Source organism: Biomphalaria glabrata, chromosome 2, assembly GCF_947242115.1.
Source record: "Biomphalaria glabrata chromosome 2, xgBioGlab47.1, whole genome shotgun sequence".
Classification (NCBI taxonomy): Eukaryota; Metazoa; Mollusca; class Gastropoda; family Planorbidae; genus Biomphalaria; species Biomphalaria glabrata.
In genome coordinates, this window is record NC_074712.1 from 37,526,741 (window position 1) to 37,547,466 (window position 20,726).

The 20,726-nt window shown below is 38.0% G+C and overlaps 1 protein-coding gene across 1 annotated transcript in view; it reads right to left on the minus strand.

The window, feature by feature from the left end:
- Nucleotides 1-380: 380 nt before the first annotated feature.
- The window catches only part of LOC106066645 (tetraspanin-17-like), a 32,951-nt gene continuing 12,605 nt past the window's right edge, over nt 381-20,726 (minus strand). The window contains exons 2-7 of the mRNA XM_056020364.1: nt 8,726-8,920; nt 7,944-8,018; nt 7,249-7,347; nt 7,020-7,139; nt 6,464-6,514; nt 381-6,184 (exon numbers count right to left, since the gene is read on the minus strand). Coding sequence (XP_055876339.1) covers nt 5,996-6,184; nt 6,464-6,514; nt 7,020-7,139; nt 7,249-7,347; nt 7,944-8,018; nt 8,726-8,920 — 729 coding nt within the window. The 3' untranslated portion in view covers nt 381-5,995. The remainder of the gene's footprint in view (nt 6,185-6,463; nt 6,515-7,019; nt 7,140-7,248; nt 7,348-7,943; nt 8,019-8,725; nt 8,921-20,726) is intronic.

Genomic DNA, 20,726 nt, shown 5'->3' on the forward strand with positions numbered 1-20,726 from the left:
GCATCCCACAGTTTAAGAGGCTGTTATGCATTCAACAGTTAAAGAAGCTGTTATGCATCCTACAGTTTAAGAAGCTGTTATGCATCCCACAGTTTAAAGAGTGCCTTTGAAATTCCAAGCAGATATTCCCAGACTTCACATGAACTCAAGCTCAAGACAGTCTAAACTTAAGAACTTGACCACTAGATCTTTTAGTTCTGTTCAACATTAGGGTTAGGAAACTCAACAAATAGACCATCTAGTCTTTTTGTCATCCAAGCCCTTTACCATTTGCTAAAATATACTGATTCATTGAAAATAATTATATTTTAATTAAAACAGCTCATCATAAAACAGTATTCCCATACCTGAAATATTTTTGAAGCGTGCTGACAAACAAATTATTTGATTGAAATATATTTGTTTTTAATCTCTGAAATCATCATAATACACTTTGTAAAATATTGAAATAGAAAACAATCAAACAGGTGAGTAAATAATAGATGCAGTTCAATTTAGCAAAAGTTACAGAGACAAATACTAGAGCAGTGGTTTTCAAGGGCAGGGTAGAAAAAGGTTGGCTTCCTGAACTAGTAATATTCTCTGCAATTTTACCCCATTACATAAAAGGTGGCGTCTTGACCACTGGACATGATTGCAAAGAAGGTGTAGCAGACAACATTAAATAAATAGATTAAAAAAAAAAAGATAAAATAACATCCTAAATTTATTGCACACACAAAATTGTCATTTAAAAAATAAATACAAATGGTAGCATCTTTATAAATCAATTTCCAGAACGCTGCATAAAAGATAAATGCAAAATATGATTAGACTGTTACTAAGTCTTCAGCCTACTGCTCCAGTTCATGGGCTATTGTTAGAATGTACTGTTTACATTTATTTCCCTTGGAATTGTCACAGCAAAGCAAATAAAAAAAGTTCACATTTGTTTCTAAGCATTATTCTGTGTCCATAAGTTGAACACATAAACTAAATTATAAAACCATTTTTCAAACCAAATATAATTACATTTATCTGAATTACTAGGTGACCAGTAAAAGTGTTAAATATACAACAAAGACATTTTCAATCTACATATTAAGTATGCTGATAAGACTACTACATAGATATTTCAGCACAACTACAAATAATATTCATTTATAGATGCCTTCTATTGGATATTTGATCACATTTAATTTGGAGTCATGTGCTTGTAGAATAGCTTTACTTGTATATGCATGATATAAAACAACAGCTAATATACTGGGATCCAGTCTGTATCTTGATCTAGATAACGCATATTGAAAATAACTTTTCCCCTTTTATTCTTAACATTATTAAGTCAAAAAAAAACAACTACTCAGCATGACCAACTGTGTGTCTACTACAGTGCTGGGCAAGCTTGCCACTTGCATGCTGGGATCAACTTGACATGCACACACACACAAATTAGCTGCCAGTAAAGAGGTCAATTACGCAAAGTTCAAAAGTAGGACAGCAAGATCATTTTTTTTCTTCTTCTGGGTAAATTGATAATTTCAAGAAGGTGTGAGCAATACATACAACATGCAAGCTTCTTAGAATAATAGAATGGTGGCCCAGTCTGCAGGACATGATTTGAAGAAAATGTATAAATTGGATTGAAAATTTAAGATTGTTTGATATTTTAGGTTTATGAAGTAGAATGGTGTTACATTTTTTGCAGCACTTTAAAATTACTACTATTTTTCATAACAAAATTATAATTTTACAGCTTTACGTAAAAGACTATTGGTATTTTTTTTTTTGGTTTAAAACCACTATCTACCAATACCAAGGTGCTCCCTGTCTGTACAAAAAGAAACCTTTATTAATATAAAAATAGTAGCTGCATGTATCATGTATTTCTATTCATTGATTATACAACAGCTGAGTTTTCTCAGAGAAAAGAATTCACTGTAATGCAATGTATGGCTTCCTTCAATCATGAAAGGACTGGATAATCTAATGAAGAAAAGATGAGTGCCTGGGCATTAGCTTTAGCTGGAACAATGTCAACCACACAGCAGCTTGCACCACACAGAGCCTGTGATGCTGCTGATCTCAAACTGTATCAGCACTTGCCAATCCTTTGGTTACATCAGCTGCTGTGAAATGCAATGAAACTAGCAGATAACATAGGGTAAGGGATGAAGTTGGTAAGTGTATTGAAAAAGAGCTTTGGATCACTTACTATCTCATGGAACCAGACTGAGCAGCAACAGTCAAATATAAGTTAGTATGTAGGATATGCTAGTATTAAATACAAGACATGCTGGATGAGTAGTGAATCAGATGTGTATATTTATACATGAACTTATGTTGACCAGTGCTATTCTGATATTTATGCATAAATCTTGATAAATTGTTTTTTTGTTTTAAACTTTTTGGACTCTAGTAATATTCCTTTCAAAGTCACTCTATTTCAAACACAAAACTCTAGTACAATAAATGAACATGCTAAGTGAGACTTTCCATGGCACAAACACAAAATAAAGAAGTAAAATAAAAAAATAATACAATTTACTCTATTACTTTTGATTTTCTTGAAATCAAAATTCTTTTGAACAGATTTTCATGAAACAACTTAAAACTTTGTACATTATCATTCAGTAAGAAATCTTTATCACATTTAATTCATTTTGCAATAATTAGCACACAATAAACACCATTAGTAATATCAGACAGTAATTTGAACAAGAAATTAGACGAAATTAAAAAAAAAAAAAAACACAAAAAACAAGAAATGAACTGAGCCTATAAAAAAATTGGTTATCATTAAGTAAGTCTTCTATTTTGAGCCATGGTATGATAAATAATATTTGTGCAGTTCAAGGTCTATAAGTAAATAAAAACAATGGTTCAAATGGAATAAACACTGTAAATGGCAATCATTTCAAAGAGTAAAATGAAAGTGTCTCTCACCTAACATTTGTCTAACATCAAAAATAGGTATGAAATAAACAAGTTGAACAGTAAAACTTTTTACATTATGCTAGATATTTGAATAAAAAAAAATAACTAAGCAAAAAATACAAAAGTTTAACGGTAAAACTTTTACATAGTGCTAGATGCTTGAATTTAAAAAAAACCTTTAAGATCAAAATTGTATCTAAAATATTACAAATTTAATGTCAGATTTTTTATTTTTTTTTAAATCCTAAAAAAAAAAGACATATTACATTTTAACTGTTAAAGTTAATATACAAAAAATATTTTGTCTACTTTTTAAAACAACAATATAGAATTATAATTGTATCAAATGCTACATTTGTCGTGTGCGCGTGAAGTTTTCTTTTCGTGTTCAATAGGTGTGTTTTAATGTAAAGGAAGTAGTTTGTATTGGGTGCATTTTGTTGTCAAGAATATTGTGTGTCACGCTTAGTTCCTTTGCAGTGGAGAGATCTTTTAAACTGGTTTCGTTACAGTTCTTTCCCATTTTAACGGTACGTAAGTACATAGATGTAGTAAGTAGGTTGACCATATGGTACGAGTGTCGCTGATGAGAAATTCTGTGATGTAGCGGCATCGCTAGATCTAGGTTCTCTTTTATTTCAGGGTGTTAGGCTTGGGGCTATGAGGAAGAGTGTCATCTTCTCGCCCTTGGAGCCATGACTTTATCTAGTGTTGTTTGTTGAGTACAAAGTTGCCGAGATGGAGTAGCATGTGAAGGTGTGCCATTTGTACAATTACTAATGCAATGTTAAACAACCACGATTCTTGTTTGGCATTCATTGATATATCTTGTTAATTTGTAATTAGGTTATTACTAAATATTATCTGTGTTGCACAATTGTTGTTTATTAACTAACTGTTCAGTTGAATGACATTTATTCCATTACAACATTTACCCTTAAACTTAAGACCTGAAGATAATTCCTTCTTCTTCTTCTTGTATAAACATACAAAGTAAGTTTGTCAAACATTGATTTCAAACTTTGTTACCCAAATAGTTTTCTTTTAATTAATATAAATCTCTGTTTCAATATTTGTTTAAAGTAAACTGTATTTATATAAATATATGATTTAAACAATATATTTATATATATATAAAAGCAGAAATAAAATAATTTTAATTTAAAAAACGAATTAGCACAAATATTGTATGTATAATTCATAGTGGATTTAGACCAATGCATAGAAAAAAAGTAAATATCTGAAATATAGTTAACATAAATACAAAACTAACAAATGTGTATCAAACGGCAAAGCATACAGTAATACAAACAGGAAGATAAAAGTTATGAAATAGTGTTTGGTTTTTAAAGTATCACATTAAACAAATAAATACAATATATAAAATACTAGTGTACAATTAATTTCTCAAAACTGTAAAATGTTGCACTTTAGGAGTTTGAAGGTTAAACAGAGCACAAGAACAAATGTAAAAAAAAATAAAAAATTATTTATTATATATATATAAATAGAAATCAAGAATATCTGATTGAAACAAGTAAAATTGTTTTGTTCCAATGCTCAGTGATCAATCAGGATTCATAACAGTGTGTATGTAGTAAGAAATACAATTTCATTCAAAAGGTTAAACTTTGACTCAAAACTACAGAAAAAAAAAAACAACTAACTTTAGACTAAGGAAGTAAAAAAAAAAAACAAGCATAGTTTATTCCTATAGTCCTAGCTGACAGAAGAAGTCATATCTTTTCTGTTCCATAAGTTATGTACATATTCAAAGTCAAGACATTAAGAACAAAACCATTTAAATGTTGTCTTTTTTAATTCACAGTTATTATTAGTAGGTTTGTAGAGTTTTCTAAAAAAAAAAAGAAACAAAATACCATTTTGTATACTATAGTTATTAAATATAATGTTATAAAAATGTGAACACTCCGGACCCATTAAACTAATTATAAGTTTAATAAAAAAGAAACAAGACAAGAACACAATTAGGTCATAATTAATTATACACTGGAAACAAAATTATGATTAGTTAATATTATACAAATATATCCTTCTTATGTACAAACAAAAGGGAATCAATATATTCCACAGATAATAATATATACTTCATAATTGTCATCTTAATTTGTACATCCTGTGTTGCTAGTCATGCATGACATATGTACTTAACACTCAGTTGAACTGTACCCTGATAACAATACAACATTTATTTACAGATTTCATTTCCTCTTCCAGAAAATATCTAAACTAAAGCACATTGAACAATGAAGTCACATGCGATTGAATGGAGGAGAAAAAAAAAGTTAAGACTAACTAGCTGAGACACTCAGATGGTAAGGTTACGGTCAGAGAAGGTAGTGTCAAGGTCACAGGAAAAGAAAGTGAGACGGATGATGAGCAAAAAAAAAAAAAATTATTGTTGTTCCGAGGTCTAGTCATAATGACAGTATTAAGCTTTGTCATTGAAGTTAGCAGCAGACATTTGGTTTATTGCAATAGAGCTCTTCTTGGCAAAAAAATTTAATAAGTATGGTTTGATGCTCAATTCAGTGCCAACACATCAGTACTGGCTGAAAGAGGGTCAGAGAAATGAGTCAATAATGTACAATTTAGCATTAACTAATTTAATAGTTTACAAAGATAAAACAAAGGTATTAATTTGTAATGTTACAAACAAACCAAACAATGAAGACTGAAAAATTAATTGATTCAAGAAATGGTTAATACAATAATTAGATTTAAAATTTTAATTTTTCCTTCTAAAGCTGATTTAGATGTGAAACAGTCTACAAATCAATTTTTTAAATTTAAAATAATTAAAAGTTAGTTCTTGACAAAATAAGTAAGTAGAAGATTTGTTTGTTTTACAATTTAGAGGTTTGGTAAATATCACTACTAATTCAAAAAATCTTAGGAAAGCAAATTTTAAATTCAATATTTGATTTTTTAAAAAGTTGAATATCTTGCTAGTGACAAAAGACCCAAACGAACCAATAACAAAGTCCAAATAGTAATAACGATTTAAAATCAACCTGCTGCTTCTTGAAAAAAAAAGTGACTAGACCTCGACCCCTTGTCATAGAGTCCACTTGGCTTTCTGCGACTGAATATCACTCCTAAGATTTTGGGCAAAGCAAATCCCTAGTATCTGCAGTAGTGCCACACCAACAGCTGCACCAGCTACTGGAATCAGATTGGTCTCCAGCCATTTCTCACCAGCTGGGATGCAGCCAATAGTGTTGATTCTAGTTGCTCTATCAAATTCCTGGCGAAAAAAAGAAAGATTTTTATTCAAAGTCATATTAAATTATACAGTAAAAATTAATACTATTATATATATCCGGTCATTGGAAAGTATTTTTTACTTGTTCTCTTTGTTTTATTTGTTTAATCAGTTTGTTAAAAAATTGTATTTGATATTTTAGACATTAAACAAAAACCAGAGATTAAATTAGAGAAGAATGAAGCGAATTAGTTAACATTTAAAATATTTCAACAATAAAGAATTAGCTATAAAATGAAAGAAAAAAATATTTTCACTTACATGATCAGATTTCATTATTTCAAATCCACAGTGTCGGTTAGTTAACTCTTCCTGTGCAATAATAACAAAAAAATAGGTAAATTGAGTGTAGCCAGTGTGTAAAGCTGGTCATAAGATAAATCTGTACATAAATATTATTATTACTGGTATTAAAGAAAAGATTTAATGGAATAAATAAAACTGAATGTAGAAATTTGTGTGCTGTGAACCAAATTATTGACTAAATTTAAGTGAGCCATGAACCAAGTGAACTGTTATACCCCTAAAATGAAGCAAAGCTCCAGGGCTTATGTTTAGGACTTGTGGCTCATCAACACAATAGTAATAACAGCCACATTATGCAACAATCATCAGCATCATCATCAAATTCCATTGGATTGAGGGCATGAGAGGTTCAAATCCTCTCTTGCAAAAACCCTGCTGTTGCAGCAATAAGTTACAGCTGCACAACACACACAAAAAACACCTTATTGTTCCACATAAGTAAGTTAAATGAAATAAGCTTTGATTATAAAGTAATCCCTACAAATACATATAGACAATCAGTGCTCCTTGCCTCTGCCTTGGGTTTACAGCAAGAAAAAGGCACGCCACAAGCTTCAACTCCTGGAGAGGAACAGTTAAAGTAGATGTTGGCTTCCCAGTCACGAAAATTTTGAACTCCACAGCAATTAAGCTAAACAAAAACAAAAAAACAGCATTAAGACAAATAGTCTTTGTATCAGTTTGTCACTTGAAATGATGTCAGATGTTCAGTTATAAAAAAATGAATGTTATAATATTACCCAATCTCTCTGTACCCAGTCCACAAAATTGTTCAGGTCTAGGTCATCCCTATAGTTGATGATCATGTACTTCACTTGAGTTTGAATGGAATCTCGCACCTGACGTAAAAGTAACACATGTATTATTTTAAGAGTTCAATTTTTTTTGTTTCTGATTCAAAGCTTAATATGGTACAAGTCTTTCAACTACCAAATAATTACAAATTGAAGTTTAATGTTATCTTTCAAGTTGCTTTGAAAAACTAAAGGCAAGAACTAGAAGTCAGGTGAGTGTTTTAGGTCAAGAACTAGGATTGGTCAGGTAAATCTCAAGAATAATTTTGAGATCTTGAATAAAAATTTCCAGCCTCTAGCAGAAGTCTTTTGGTTTAGCAGCCATGTATTTTCGCCCTTTACTTCTATGAAACTTTGTATTTTGAAGAAATTTTTAGACAGTCAATTTTTAAGTATCTAGTGTTAATATTTATTGATTAAATTGGTATTAATTTTCGAAAGAAAACCATAAGCTATAATTTTTTTTTAAATCTGAAAAATAAATTAATAGTCCTACTTATTATAAAACAATTAGTAAAGAGGTCTTAATGTTTAGGTAAAAATCTTTTTTTCAAAATTTATAAGGCTTTGATGAAAAAAAAAAAGAATGTTTAGCTGAATATATAAAAAATATTTTTCTTTTCTAAGACATTTAAACTAACCCAATCTTTGTAAACGAATCCCAGAATTCCAACCAGAAGCTCAAATGAAAACATAATGCCAAGTGAGATCATAAACTGTAAAAATAAAAGAATGAAATATTTTTAATGAATACTGGTTCTAATAAAATGCAAGCATAATCAAATGTTAATGGATTAAATATACTAACAATGCTCAATGTGTAAATGCAAAAGAGGGATTTCAAACAAAGCAAATGGAAACCCCCAAACATTTTATTACATCCTTTAGTAAAATGCTAAATACTCATCTCCCACACAGCACACATTGACTAGAATGGTTTATTAAAATGTAAAAGTTGATCTCACAAAGTGAAGCATTATATAAATCATATTGGATGTACACCATTTTTATAACTGAGGTTTTAAGCAAGGGGAAAAATCCATACCCTCCAAAACTCATCAAAAAAATTCTATTAAGGAACTTGACACTGAACAAACAGCTGTCTTATCACTTCAATAATTTGATTCACAAGTCTTCATAACAAACAATAGATTCAAATAATCTAATCAATACTGCAGACATGTTCTTTAACTACTTCTGGCTGCTGCTAGGCATTATATGGTAGATTATATTACTTTTAATGTAAAAGATGTGCTTTCTTTTAAGACTACATACACTGAAGAACATTAATTATATGAGCATCCAACTCACTGTACAGTGTTCTTAAAAGACTCAAGTTAAATCACTAAATAACTGTGTAGACACTTAGAGATGTGCATATGTTTATGAGTGCATCAAACACCCACAAAAAGTCTATACTTACAAACAATAAGAGACATGTATTCTCCCTGAGTGCACCAACACAGCCAGTAAAGCTCATACAGAACATGGACATGCCCACAACTATAAACACTAGAGCAGGGTCTAAGGCGAGGTTGGTCAGTCTGGTCACATTGTGAAATACATCCTTCTCTGACCAGGCCCACAGTCCAATAGCTAACAGTAACAATCCAATTACCTGTAAAGTAATCAACATAACACTTGAAAACAATAACACTACTATATTAGAACAGGTACTTTAATAGCAATTTAGTAGAGTGAAAGAGTGCTAGAACTATTCCCTATCCTTTTGTCAACCCTAACTTTAGATCATTGAACTAAGTACAACATACACATCACTCTGTATTACTAGTTGTGCATTAAAACATACTCATCACTCTGTATTACTAGTTGTGCATTAAAACATACTCATCACTCTGTATTACTAGTTGTGCATTAAAACATACTCATCATTGTACCACTAGTTGTGCATTAAAACATACACATCACTCTGTATCAATAGTTGTCAATTCTGTTCTACAAGTTAAGAAAACAAACTTTATCAAAAAATGTACAACAAAAAAGAAAAGTGGTCACTATCTCTCTGCTCACACTGTCCACTGGTGTGGTGTCTTTACATTAATGGAAGCATTTGCAAGGTGCTGCAATATTTAACCTACTTAAAAAAGGAAGGGGGAATCACAGACCTAAATAATAAATAAATAAACAGATATATAAATATAAAATGTCTAGGGCATAGTACTAGTTGTAAATTGCTTTAAAAAACATGTCAAAATGGCATTCACAACTGAGACCATGTCCCAGCAAGTGAATAGAATTGATAGATTCAAGCAAATATTTAGCTTGTGAGTGCTATGATTCTGTCAGGTCTAGCTACTGATGAGAATGTAGCAATGACCTTTCATTCTATCATATCTAGCTACTGATGAGAATGTAGCAATGACCTTTCATTCTATCAGATCTAGCTACTGATGAGAATGTAGCAATGACCTTTCATTCTATCAGATCTAGCTACTGATGAGAATGTAGCAATGACCTTTCATTCTATCAGATCTAGCTACTGATGAGAATGTAGCAATGACCTTTCATTCTATCAGATCTAGCTACTGATGAGAATGTAACAATGACCTTTCATTCTATCAGATCTAGCTACTGATGAGAATGTAGCAATGACCTTTCATTCTATCAGGTCTAGCTACTGATGAGAATGTAGCAATGACCTTTCATTCTATCAGATCTAGCTACTGATGAGAATGTAGCAATGACCTTTCATTCTATCAGATCTAGCTACTGATGAGAATGTAACAATGACCTTTCATTCTATCAGATCTAGCTACTGATGAGAATGTAGCAATGACCTTTCATTCTATCAGATCTAGCTACTGATGAGAATGTAGCAATGACCTTTCATTCTATCAGATCTAGCTACTGATGAGAATGTAGCAATGGCCTTTCATTCTATCAGATCTAGCTACTGATGAGAATGTAGCAATGACCTTTCATTCTATCAGATCTAGCTACTGATGAGAATGTAACAATGACCTTTCATTCTATCAGATCTACCTACTGATGAGAATGTAACAATGACCTTTCATTCTATCAGATCTAGCTACTGATGAGAATGTAGTAATGACCTTTCATTCTATCAAGTGAACAATAAGTGAGCATCGTTTTCAACTTCTCAAGGGAGAGAAAGACGGTTTAACAAGTTGAGAAAGTGAGAGGGGAATATAGAAGTAAAAAAAGAAGGATTAAAAAGTAGAGAGAGAGAGAGATGGAGGGAGGGAGCGAGGGAGAGTGAGAGAGGAGATGACAGAAGAAAAAAGGAAAGTGAATGTTGAATTTTAACCGGCCAATATATATTCTGTTGTACGTAAAGGAGACTAGTCTTTGTATGCACAAGACACACACACACACACACAAAGAATGAGACAGAGTGTGTGTGTGTGTGTGTTCTTGAACTAACTGAATTAGTGACAACAGAATCATTCACAACATCTACATCTACTGCCCAGTTCGGGGCGAGGTTGGGAAGAGTGCTAGGAAATAGTCTTTATATCACAAATACATTATTCTTAGAGGCGTCGCTAGGAGGTGGGAGGTGTGCGAATCGAAAAGGGGTTACATAAAAGTAAAAAGTCTGAAACAAAAAAAAAAAAAAAGAAATTACATTATTAAAAACAAAACAAGATAATTACAAAGAGAGTTTGTGTTTTCACCCATCAAAGTTAAATGTCATGCACCATCTGAAATATGTGAGGTCCTGATCTAAGTTAAATGCCAGGCGCCCATCTGAGATATATACTAGGCGCTCATCTGAGATATATACTAGGCGCTCATCTGAGATATATACTAGGCGCCCATCTGAGATATATACTAGGCGCTCATCTAAGTTAAATGTCAGGCGCCCATCTGAGATATATACTAGGCGCTCATCTAAGTTAAATGTCAGGCGCCCATCTGAGATATATACTAGGCGCTCATCTAAGTTAAATGTCAGGCGCCCATCTGAGATATATACTAGGCGCTCATCTAAGTTAAATGTCAGGCGCCCATCTGAGATATATACTAGACGCTCATCTAAGTTAAATGTCAGGCGCCCATCTGAGATATATACTAGGCGCTCATCTAAGTTAAATGTCAGGCGCCAATCTGAGATATATACTAGGCGCTCATCTAAGTTAAATGTCAGGCGCCCATCTGAGATATATACTAGGCGCCCATCTGAGATATATACTAGGCGCTCATCTAAGTTAAATGTCAGGCGCCCATCTGAGATATATACTAGGCGCTCATCTGAGATATATACTAGGCGCTCATCTAAGTTAAATGTCAGGCGCCCATCCAAGATAAAAATCAGGCGCCCGAGATATTTACCAGGCGCCCCTGGCCCAATGAAGATGTCTTGTCATTGCTAAAGCCCACGCCAATCTACACACGATGAGTTACGCCACTTCTTGGGAGAAATATCTTCATCTTCAGAGACATAAAAAGGGCACGATGCCCACCAACTTAACGCCTGCTCCAACTGAATGTTATGGAGAGCTAAGAGGGCACCCTCTCACTCATTCTTGATAACATGATAGCGCTGATAGCTGCCGCATGGAGGAACTGTAACCTCATTTTTTTTTATTTTTTTTTTTTAAACCTTGGATGGGATTTTGATTTTTCTAAACGGCTGAACGCTGTATACTAATGCTTAACATTGACATAGAAAATATTTTATAACGGGGGGGGGGGGGGGGGGGACTCAACGGCAAGAATTTCATCATTTTGCTTTAAATTCTGCCCCCCCCCTTTTTCTTTTTTTAATATTGAAACACTTAAAACCTGTCACTATTAACCAATGCTAAAATATAAATATGTCCTATGTCGTTCAATATAAAGGATCGTACGCAGTACTCCGTCGTCCCTACTGATACTAGACAAATAGTTTCTAACAAATAGAATCATAACGTAGATTTTTTTGAGATGTGTGTGTGTGGGGGGGGGGGGATGGGAAGTAATGTATAATGGGAAGTAATGTATAGGTTAATAGTCAACAGTTGCCTCCTTTAATGATAACAAGAAGTATCGGGGGAATCATGTGGAAACTAAACTCAACATTGGAAAGCGAAAGTTGACAAAAAGGAAACACAAATGTAATAGTTTCTTGTGTAAATGTATGGAGCCCGCAGTTTTCGGGTGTGTTTATTCAACCATGCTCTGACTTAAGGGGAGGGTAATTCTGAATGCTACTGGGAGCTCGTAAGAGAAAAACAAATGGTGGGGAAATAGAGAATAGGCTAAAGAGAGAGAACGTGAGGGAGGGGGGGGCAGTCCAACTGATAGCCCACAAAGCAATCAGCCAATCAAAGTTTACACCAAGACTCGAGTTCATTCTGCTCGTTTACTTACACAGGACTTTAGCTGACCTTGGTCAGTTCGTCAACAGGACACCGTATTACATGGTACTCATTTTGAGTATAAAGCTCGCATTAAAGACTTGTCATGTAACTCTCCAAGGAACAGGCTGTACGTTTTATTAGGAGCTCACGCAATTATACATCAGCACTTTTACAGGACTTTAAAAAGATCAATATATGTCCGAGTTCTAGAAGAGGCCAAAGAGCCGGAGAGGGACGGGCGAGAGGTTAAAGAAATGGGTGAGATCAATATAGGACTAGCCACGCCCACAACCAGAAGATATGACAATGCCTAACAGCACGAGACGTTGTGCTGTTACATACATCTTTTAAAACATCAGTTCAACCGATATATTTAGCTATATCTATACCGAAGATGAATTAATTTCCCTAGCCGGTATCAAACAAAATAATTAATTACCATTATTTAATTGACAAATTGGTTAATTTGTTTTATTGATTCATGTCTTGAATTCACCAATGACTAATTGCGCCAAGTATCAACTTGATCCGAGAACGGGTGAGGGAGAAATAACGTGTTCAAACTTTGAACTAGACAGAGTCAGTTGAGATAGAGAGCATTTGCAGAAAGAGGTTGCGAGCTGTCAGAGAGAACAGCTCAAGCTCTACGAAGAGTGAATGGTGAGAATATCACGTTGAGGCTACAAACAAAACTTGGCAGTGAACGACAACATATTTTTGCAATGTGTTCAAACAAATAACATTTGTATAAACAGTCTTCTCGGATATTTTTTTTTAGTCATAAATCAATCAAAGTATGTCAGTAGTAAACACAATAGTAACAAAAATAGCATGGGTGGTTTTTCTATAGCTATCCATCCATCCATCCCAGTGGCGCTACAGCCCATGGAGGGCTCTGGCCTGCTTTAACACATCCTTCCATTCAGATCTCTCCTGGGCCTGCTTCAGATCTGCTTCCACATCATCTATCCATCGCATTTGGGGTCTGCCTTTGGGTCGCCTGCCTTTTGGTTTTTGCCTGTATACGATTTTCGCCCCTCTGTTTTCTGACATTCTTTCAAGGTGACCTGCCCAACGTAGTCTGTTCTTTTTTATTTCGTTCACTATTGGTGGGTCTTCATACAATTGATATAACTCATGGTTAGTGCGTGTCCTCCACCCTGTTTCATCCTGTATGGCACCATAGATTTTCCTAAGAATTTTTCTTTCCCAAGTGTTAAGTAAATTTTCAGATGTCTTTGTCAGTGTCCAGGTCTCACTTCCATACATTGCTGCTGAACTTATTGTGGTTTTGTATATTATTTTCTTGGTTTTCCTTGAAATCGTTTTGCTCTTAAGTAAATGGTGGGTGCTATAAAATGCTCTGTTGCCTCCTGCTATTCTCTCCTTTATTTCTGTTAGTAGGTCATTTTTGAAATTAATAGTACTTCCTAGATATTTGAAAGTTTGGACGTTTTCAAATTCGTGGTCTTTGATTTTGATATTTTGTCCCTCTGTTTGATTGTCTCTTGTCATTGTGATGTACTTGGTTTTACTGTCATTGACCTCAAGTCCTGCTGGTCGAGATGCTTCTTCTAGTTGTATGAAGGCTCTAGCGATGTCAGAGGTTTCTTTACCCAATAAGGCAATGTCATCGGCATAAGCAAGGTAGTGTAGAGGTTGGCTGTATATCGTCCCTGTTGGTTGTGGACCCATGTTTTCTCTCCTGAAGTAGTAATAGTTCCCCTTGTGTTTATGTGTATATTTCTTATAACTCTCTCCAGTGTTAAATTGAAAAGCATGCAGGAAAGTGCGTCTCCTTGTCTTAACCCTCGTTTAATCCTAAATTCCCGTGAGTGTTCTCCTTGTATTATGACTTTGCTTTTTGAGTTGTTTAATGTCATATGTATAAGTCTTGTCAGCTTGGGTATTCCAAAATCCTGTAGAGTGTCATATAGGTATTTCCTTCTGATACTGCCATAAGCCATTTTATAGTCTATAAAGAGTTGGTGGATTGGTATGTTGTATTCATGGCATTTTTCTAGTATACATCTTAGTGTGAAGATGTGGTCGGTTGTGGATTTGTTGGGTCTGAAACCACATTGGTAGTCACCTAAGATTTCTTCTGAATATTTTCCAAATCTCTTAGTTATAAGCCTAGACAGTATCTTATAAGTCACATTTAGTAGAGAGATTCCTCTGTCTTTTTTTTTCTATAGCTAGTACATTTAAAAAAGTAAAGATAAGATTGTTTGCACTGATTTGTACGAAGCTTATATTAACTCACTCTGTCTGGTCAAATGTTTCTCCCACGCCCAATTTCGGTTCAAGTTATTATGAGAACTTACAAATAAAAATTTTAAAAAGCCCACAAAAGAGGCAAGAGGGCCCAAAAAAAAAAAGGGGCAAAGAAAAGAGGCCTAAGGCCCAAGGATTCCTATGATGATAAAGCTAAAATTGAATAAACCTTCTGAGATTTACTATTTAAAAAATCCTTCAGCACCCCTGCTTTCAGGACAAATACAATTTCTCTAGAACTAAAGAAACATGCATTCCAAGAGAAGGTCTTAGTCCAGGGCGGTATGGCCGTGTGCTCTGTCCCATGGCGGTAGGGCCGTGTGCTCTGTCCCAGGACGGTAGGGCCTCTATCCTGTTTATGATTTAATACTTGTCAATTATGAGAACTTAAAAAAAAAATTCATAGGACCCACGCTAATTCTACATCCTGTCTTTGGTAAGTACCATGTTAAATTACTCAAGAAGTAAACTGCCTCATCCTGGGACTGACGTTAAACTGCCTCGTCCTGGGACTGACGTTAAAAGCCTCGTCATGGGTATGACGTTAAACTGCCTCATCCTGGGACTGACGTTAAAAGCCTCGTCCTGGGTCTGACAATGTCTCTGACGTTAAACTGCCCCGTCCTGGAACTGACGTTAAAAGCCTCGTCCTGGGTCTGACAATGTCGCTGACGTTAAACTGCCCCGTCCTGGGACTGACGTTAAAAGCCTCGTCCTCGGACTGACGTTAAGAGCCTCGTCCTGGGTCTGACAATGTCGCTGACGTTAAACTGCCCCGTCCTGGGACTGACGTTAAACTGCCCCGTCCTGGGACTGACGTTAAAAGCCTCGTCCTGGGTCTGACAATGTCGCTGACGTTAAACTGCCCCGTCCTGGGACTGACGTTAAAAGCCTCGTCCTGGGTCTGACAATGTCGCTGACGTTAAACTGCCCCATCCTGGGACTGACGTTAAACTGCCCCGTCCTCGGACTGACGTTAAGAGCCTCGTCCTGGGTATGACGTTAAACTACCTCATCCTGGGACTGACGTTAAAAGCCTCGTCCTGGGTCTGACAATGTCTCTGACGTTAAACTGCCCCGTCCTGGAACTGACGTTAAAAGCCTCGTCCTGGGTCTGACAATGTCGTTGACGTTAAACTGCCCCGTCCTGGGACTGACGTTAAAAGCCTCGTCCTCGGACTGACGTTAAGAGCCTCGTCCTGGGTCTGACAATGTCGCTGACGTTAAACTGCCCCGTCCTGGGACTGACGTTAAACTGCCCCGTCCTGGGACTGACGTTAAAAGCCTCGTCCTGGGTCTGACAATGTCGCTGACGTTAAACTGCCCCGTCCTGGGACTGACGTTAAAAGCCTCGTCCTGGGTCTGACAATGTCGCTGACGTTAAACTGCCCCGTCTTGGGACTGACGTTAAACTGCCCCGTCCTGGGACTGACGTTAAAAGCCTCGTCCTGGGTCTGACAATGTCGCTGACGTTAAACTGCCCCGTCCTGGGACTGACGTTAAAAGCCTCGTCCTCGGACTGACATTAAGAGCCTCGTCCTGGGTCTGACAATGTCGCTGACGTTAAACTGTCCCGTCCTGGGACTGACGTTAAAATCCTCGTCCTGGGTCTGACAATGTCGCTGACGTTAAACTGTCCCGACCTGGGACTGACGTTAAACTGCCCCGTCCTGGGACTGACGTTAAACTGCCTCGTCCTGGGACTGACGTTAAAAGCCTCGTCATGGGTATGACGTTAAACTGCCTCATCCTGGGACTGACGTTAAAAGCCTCGTCCTGGGTCTGACAATGTCTCTGACGTTAAACTGCCCCGTCCTGGAACTGACGTTAAAAGCCTCGTCCTGGGTCTGACAATGTCGCTGACGTTAAACTGCCCCGTCCTGGGACTGACGTTAAAAGCCTCGTCCTCGGACTGACGTTAAGAGCCTCGTCCTGGGTCTGACAATGTCGCTGACGTTAAACTGCCCCGTCCTGGGACTGACGTTAAACTGCCCCGTCCTGGGACTGACGTTAAAAGCCTCGTCCTGGGTCTGACAATGTCGCTGACGTTAAACTGCCCCGTCCTGGGACTGACGTTAAAAGCCTCGTCCTGGGTCTGACAATGTCGCTGACGTTAAACTGCCCCATCCTGGGACTGACGTTAAACTGCCCCGTCCTCGGACTGACGTTAAGAGCCTCGTCCTGGGTATGACGTTAAACTACCTCATCCTGGGACTGACGTTAAAAGCCTCGTCCTGGGTCTGACAATGTCTCTGACGTTAAACTGCCCCGTCCTGGAACTGACGTTAAAAGCCTCGTCCTGGGTCTGACAATGTCGCTGACGTTAAACTGCCCCGTCCTGGGACTGACGTTAAACTGCCCCGTCCTGGGACTGACGTTAAAAGCCTCGTCCTGGGTCTGACAATGTCGCTGACGTTAAACTGCCCCGTCCTGGGACTGACGTTAAAAGCCTCGTCCTGGGTCTGACAATGTCGCTGACGTTAAACTGCCCCGTCCTGGGACTGACGTTAAACTGCCCCGTCCTGGGACTGACGTTAAAAGCCTCGTCCTGGGTCTGACAATGTCGCTGACGTTAAACTGCCCCGTCCTGGGACTGACGTTAAAAGCCTCGTCCTCGGACTGACATTAAGAGCCTCGTCCTGGGTCTGACAATGTCGCTGACGTTAAACTGTCCCGTCCTGGGACTGACGTTAAAATCCTCGTCCTGGGTCTGACAATGTCGCTGACGTTAAACTGTCCCGACCTGGGACTGACGTTAAACTGCCCCGTCCTGGGACTGACGTTAAAAGCCTCGTCCTGGGTATGACGTTAAACTGCCTCGTCCTGGGACTGACGTTAAAAGCCTCGTCCTGGGTTCTGTCCCAGGGCGGTAGGGCCGTGTGCTCTGTCCCAGGGCGATAGGGCCGTGTGCTCTGTCCCAGGGCGGTAGGGCCGTGTGCTCTGACCCAGGGCGGTAGGGCCGTGTGCTCTGTCCCAGGGCGGTAGGGCCGTGTGCTCTGACCCAGGGCGGTAGGGCCGTGTGCTCTGTCCCAGGGCGGTAGGGCCGTTTTCTCTGTCCTAGAGCGGTAGGGCCGTGTGCTCTGTCCCAGGGAGGTAGGGCCGTGTGCTCTGTCCCAGGGCGGTAGGGCCGTGTGCTCTGTCCCAGGGCGGTAGGGGGGCCGTGTGCTCTGTCCCAGAGCGGTAGGGCCGTGTTCTCTGTCCCAGGGCGGTAGGGCCGTGTGCTCTGTCCTAGACGGTGCTACTCCAGACACAAAACATTTTTTTAAAATGCTTAAAGACTGTAATTTTTGAAGTCCGTGTAAATACAAATAGATTCAGACACAGAGATGTGCAAAGTGTTGGGATTCAGAAGGAACAAAAATTTGAATCTTTCCTCCTAGCTCTCCTTCATGCAAAGAAATTATGGCACACACTAAACGAGAGTCCCTGAAAAAGGAAAAAGCAAACTGCAGCGATTGAACAGTAGTTTGAACACGACTTTTTTAAAGACTTTATCTAGTGTTTTTTTTTATATATAATAAATGAATCCATCGGCATTTCTGCTCGAAAGGTAGAAAGTATAAATCATCAAGGCCTGGAGAAGAACAAATTAATGCCCTCTTCAATCGTAAGCCTACCTGACATTTTGCTCAGGATCACAATTTATGAAGTCCGATCTACTAGAAAAAACTGAAGGGGCCACCCATGAGATTGATTATTCTGTCTAGTTTGTTTCTAGAAACTTCATTAGAGTTTTATTATAGTAAGACTGCTCCATTGGCGTTTTAATGTTGTTGTTGTTTTTTTTTGTATAGATCTAGCTTTAAATTACGAGAGAAAAATGGGCGGATGTTTTTGAATAGATTCAAGTTTGAAAATGGCTAAAACACTTTCTGTAAACGCCCCTTTAGCACCCATCTTTCTTAAGAAGATCTGAAAAGGTTTGGCTTTTAATACATTCCTAGATCTAGTTGTTCTTTTTTCCCCCCTAGTTGTTCGCTTAAATTGTGTTTGCTATTAATAGAACTCATTTTGCGCACATTTTGTCGCACTTGAAATAGAGGAGTTTTCTTTTGAAGTTCGATCAGTACTGATATTAATAAGTCCGATATTCCATAAATGGGATGTTGGGGTTCAGGGATATTACCCAACTTTTGATTGGATAAATGTTAACCTGTCTATTATTTTAAACAAGCTGCCAAAACTAAAAAATAAAATGATACATAACTTTAACTTGATTATTGTTTCCGAATACAGGAATCTTGTTTGGGCTACCTGGCTCAAATGTCTACATAATAATAAGGTGTTTGATCCTAATCACTTGGAATTAACGTTTAGAAAAATAATGGACTTTAGGGTAGAGAATTATCTAGTTTGATTTTCATATACCTGTATAATGCTCATGTAGTTTTTCAGAAATAGGGTGTTGGGGGTCAGGGATATCTGATATTGTGTTGATTGTTCTGGAGTAGAGTATACTTGTATCATTTTTCTGTCTTTAGGGGGTTCATTGGTTAGGTAGTATGTCTTTGATATTAAATAATATTTCTATTACTGTTATTATATTTTTAGGTTAATCACTTTTCAATTGTTAAAAGCCTCGTCCTGGGACTGACGTTAAAAGCCTCGTCCTGGGTCTGACAATGTCGCTGACGTTAAACTGCCCCGTCCTGGGACTGACGTTAAACTGCCCCGTCCTGGGACTGACGTTAAAAGCCTCGTCCTGGGTCTGACAATGTCGCTGACGTTAAACTGCCCCGTCCTGGGACTGACGTTAAAAGCCTCGTCCTCGGACTGACATTAAGAGCCTCGTCCTGGGTCTGACAATGTCGCTGACGTTAAACTGTCCCGTCCTGGGACTGACGTTAAAATCCTCGTCCTGGGTCTGACAATGTCGCTGACGTTAAACTGTCCCGACCTGGGACTGACGTTAAACTGCCCCGTCCTGGGACTGACGTTAAACTGCCTCGTCCTGGGACTGACGTTAAAAGCCTCGTCATGGGTATGACGTTAAACTGCCTCATCCTGGGACTGACGTTAAAAGCCTCGTCCTGGGTCTGACAATGTCTATGACGTTAAACTGCCCCGTCCTGGAACTGACGTTAAAAGCCTCGTCCTGGGTCTGACAATGTCGCTGACGTTAAACTGCCCCGTCCTGGGACTGACGTTAAAAGCCTCGTCCTCGGACTGACGTTAAGAGCCTCGTCCTGGGTCTGACAATGTCGCTGACGTTAAACTGCCCCGTCCTGGGACTGACGTTAAACTGCCCCGTCCTGGGACTGACGTTAAAAGCCTCGTCCTGGGTCTGACAATGTCGCTGACGTTAAACTGCCCCGTCCTGGGACTGACGTTAAAAGCCTCGTCCTGGGTCTGACAATGTCGCTGACGTTAAACTGCCCCATCCTGGGACTGACGTTAAACTGCCCCGTCCTCGGACTGACGTTAAGAGCCTCGTCCTGGGTATGACGTTAAACTACCTCATCCTGGGACTGACGTTAAAAGCCTCGTCCTGGGTCTGACAATGTCTCTGACGTTAAACTGCCCCGTCCTGGAACTGACGTTAAAAGCCTCGTCCTGGGTCTGACAATGTCGCTGACGTTAAACTGCCCCGTCCTGGGACTGACGTTAAACTGCCCCGTCCTGGGACTGACGTTAAAAGCCTCGTCCTGGGTCTGACAATGTCGCTGACGTTAAACTGCCCCGTCCTGGGACTGACGTTAAAAGCCTCGTCCTGGGTCTGACAATGTCGCTGACGTTAAACTGCCCCGTCCTGGGACTGACGTTAAACTGCCCCGTCCTGGGACTGACGTTAAAAGCCTCGTCCTGGGTCTGACAATGTCG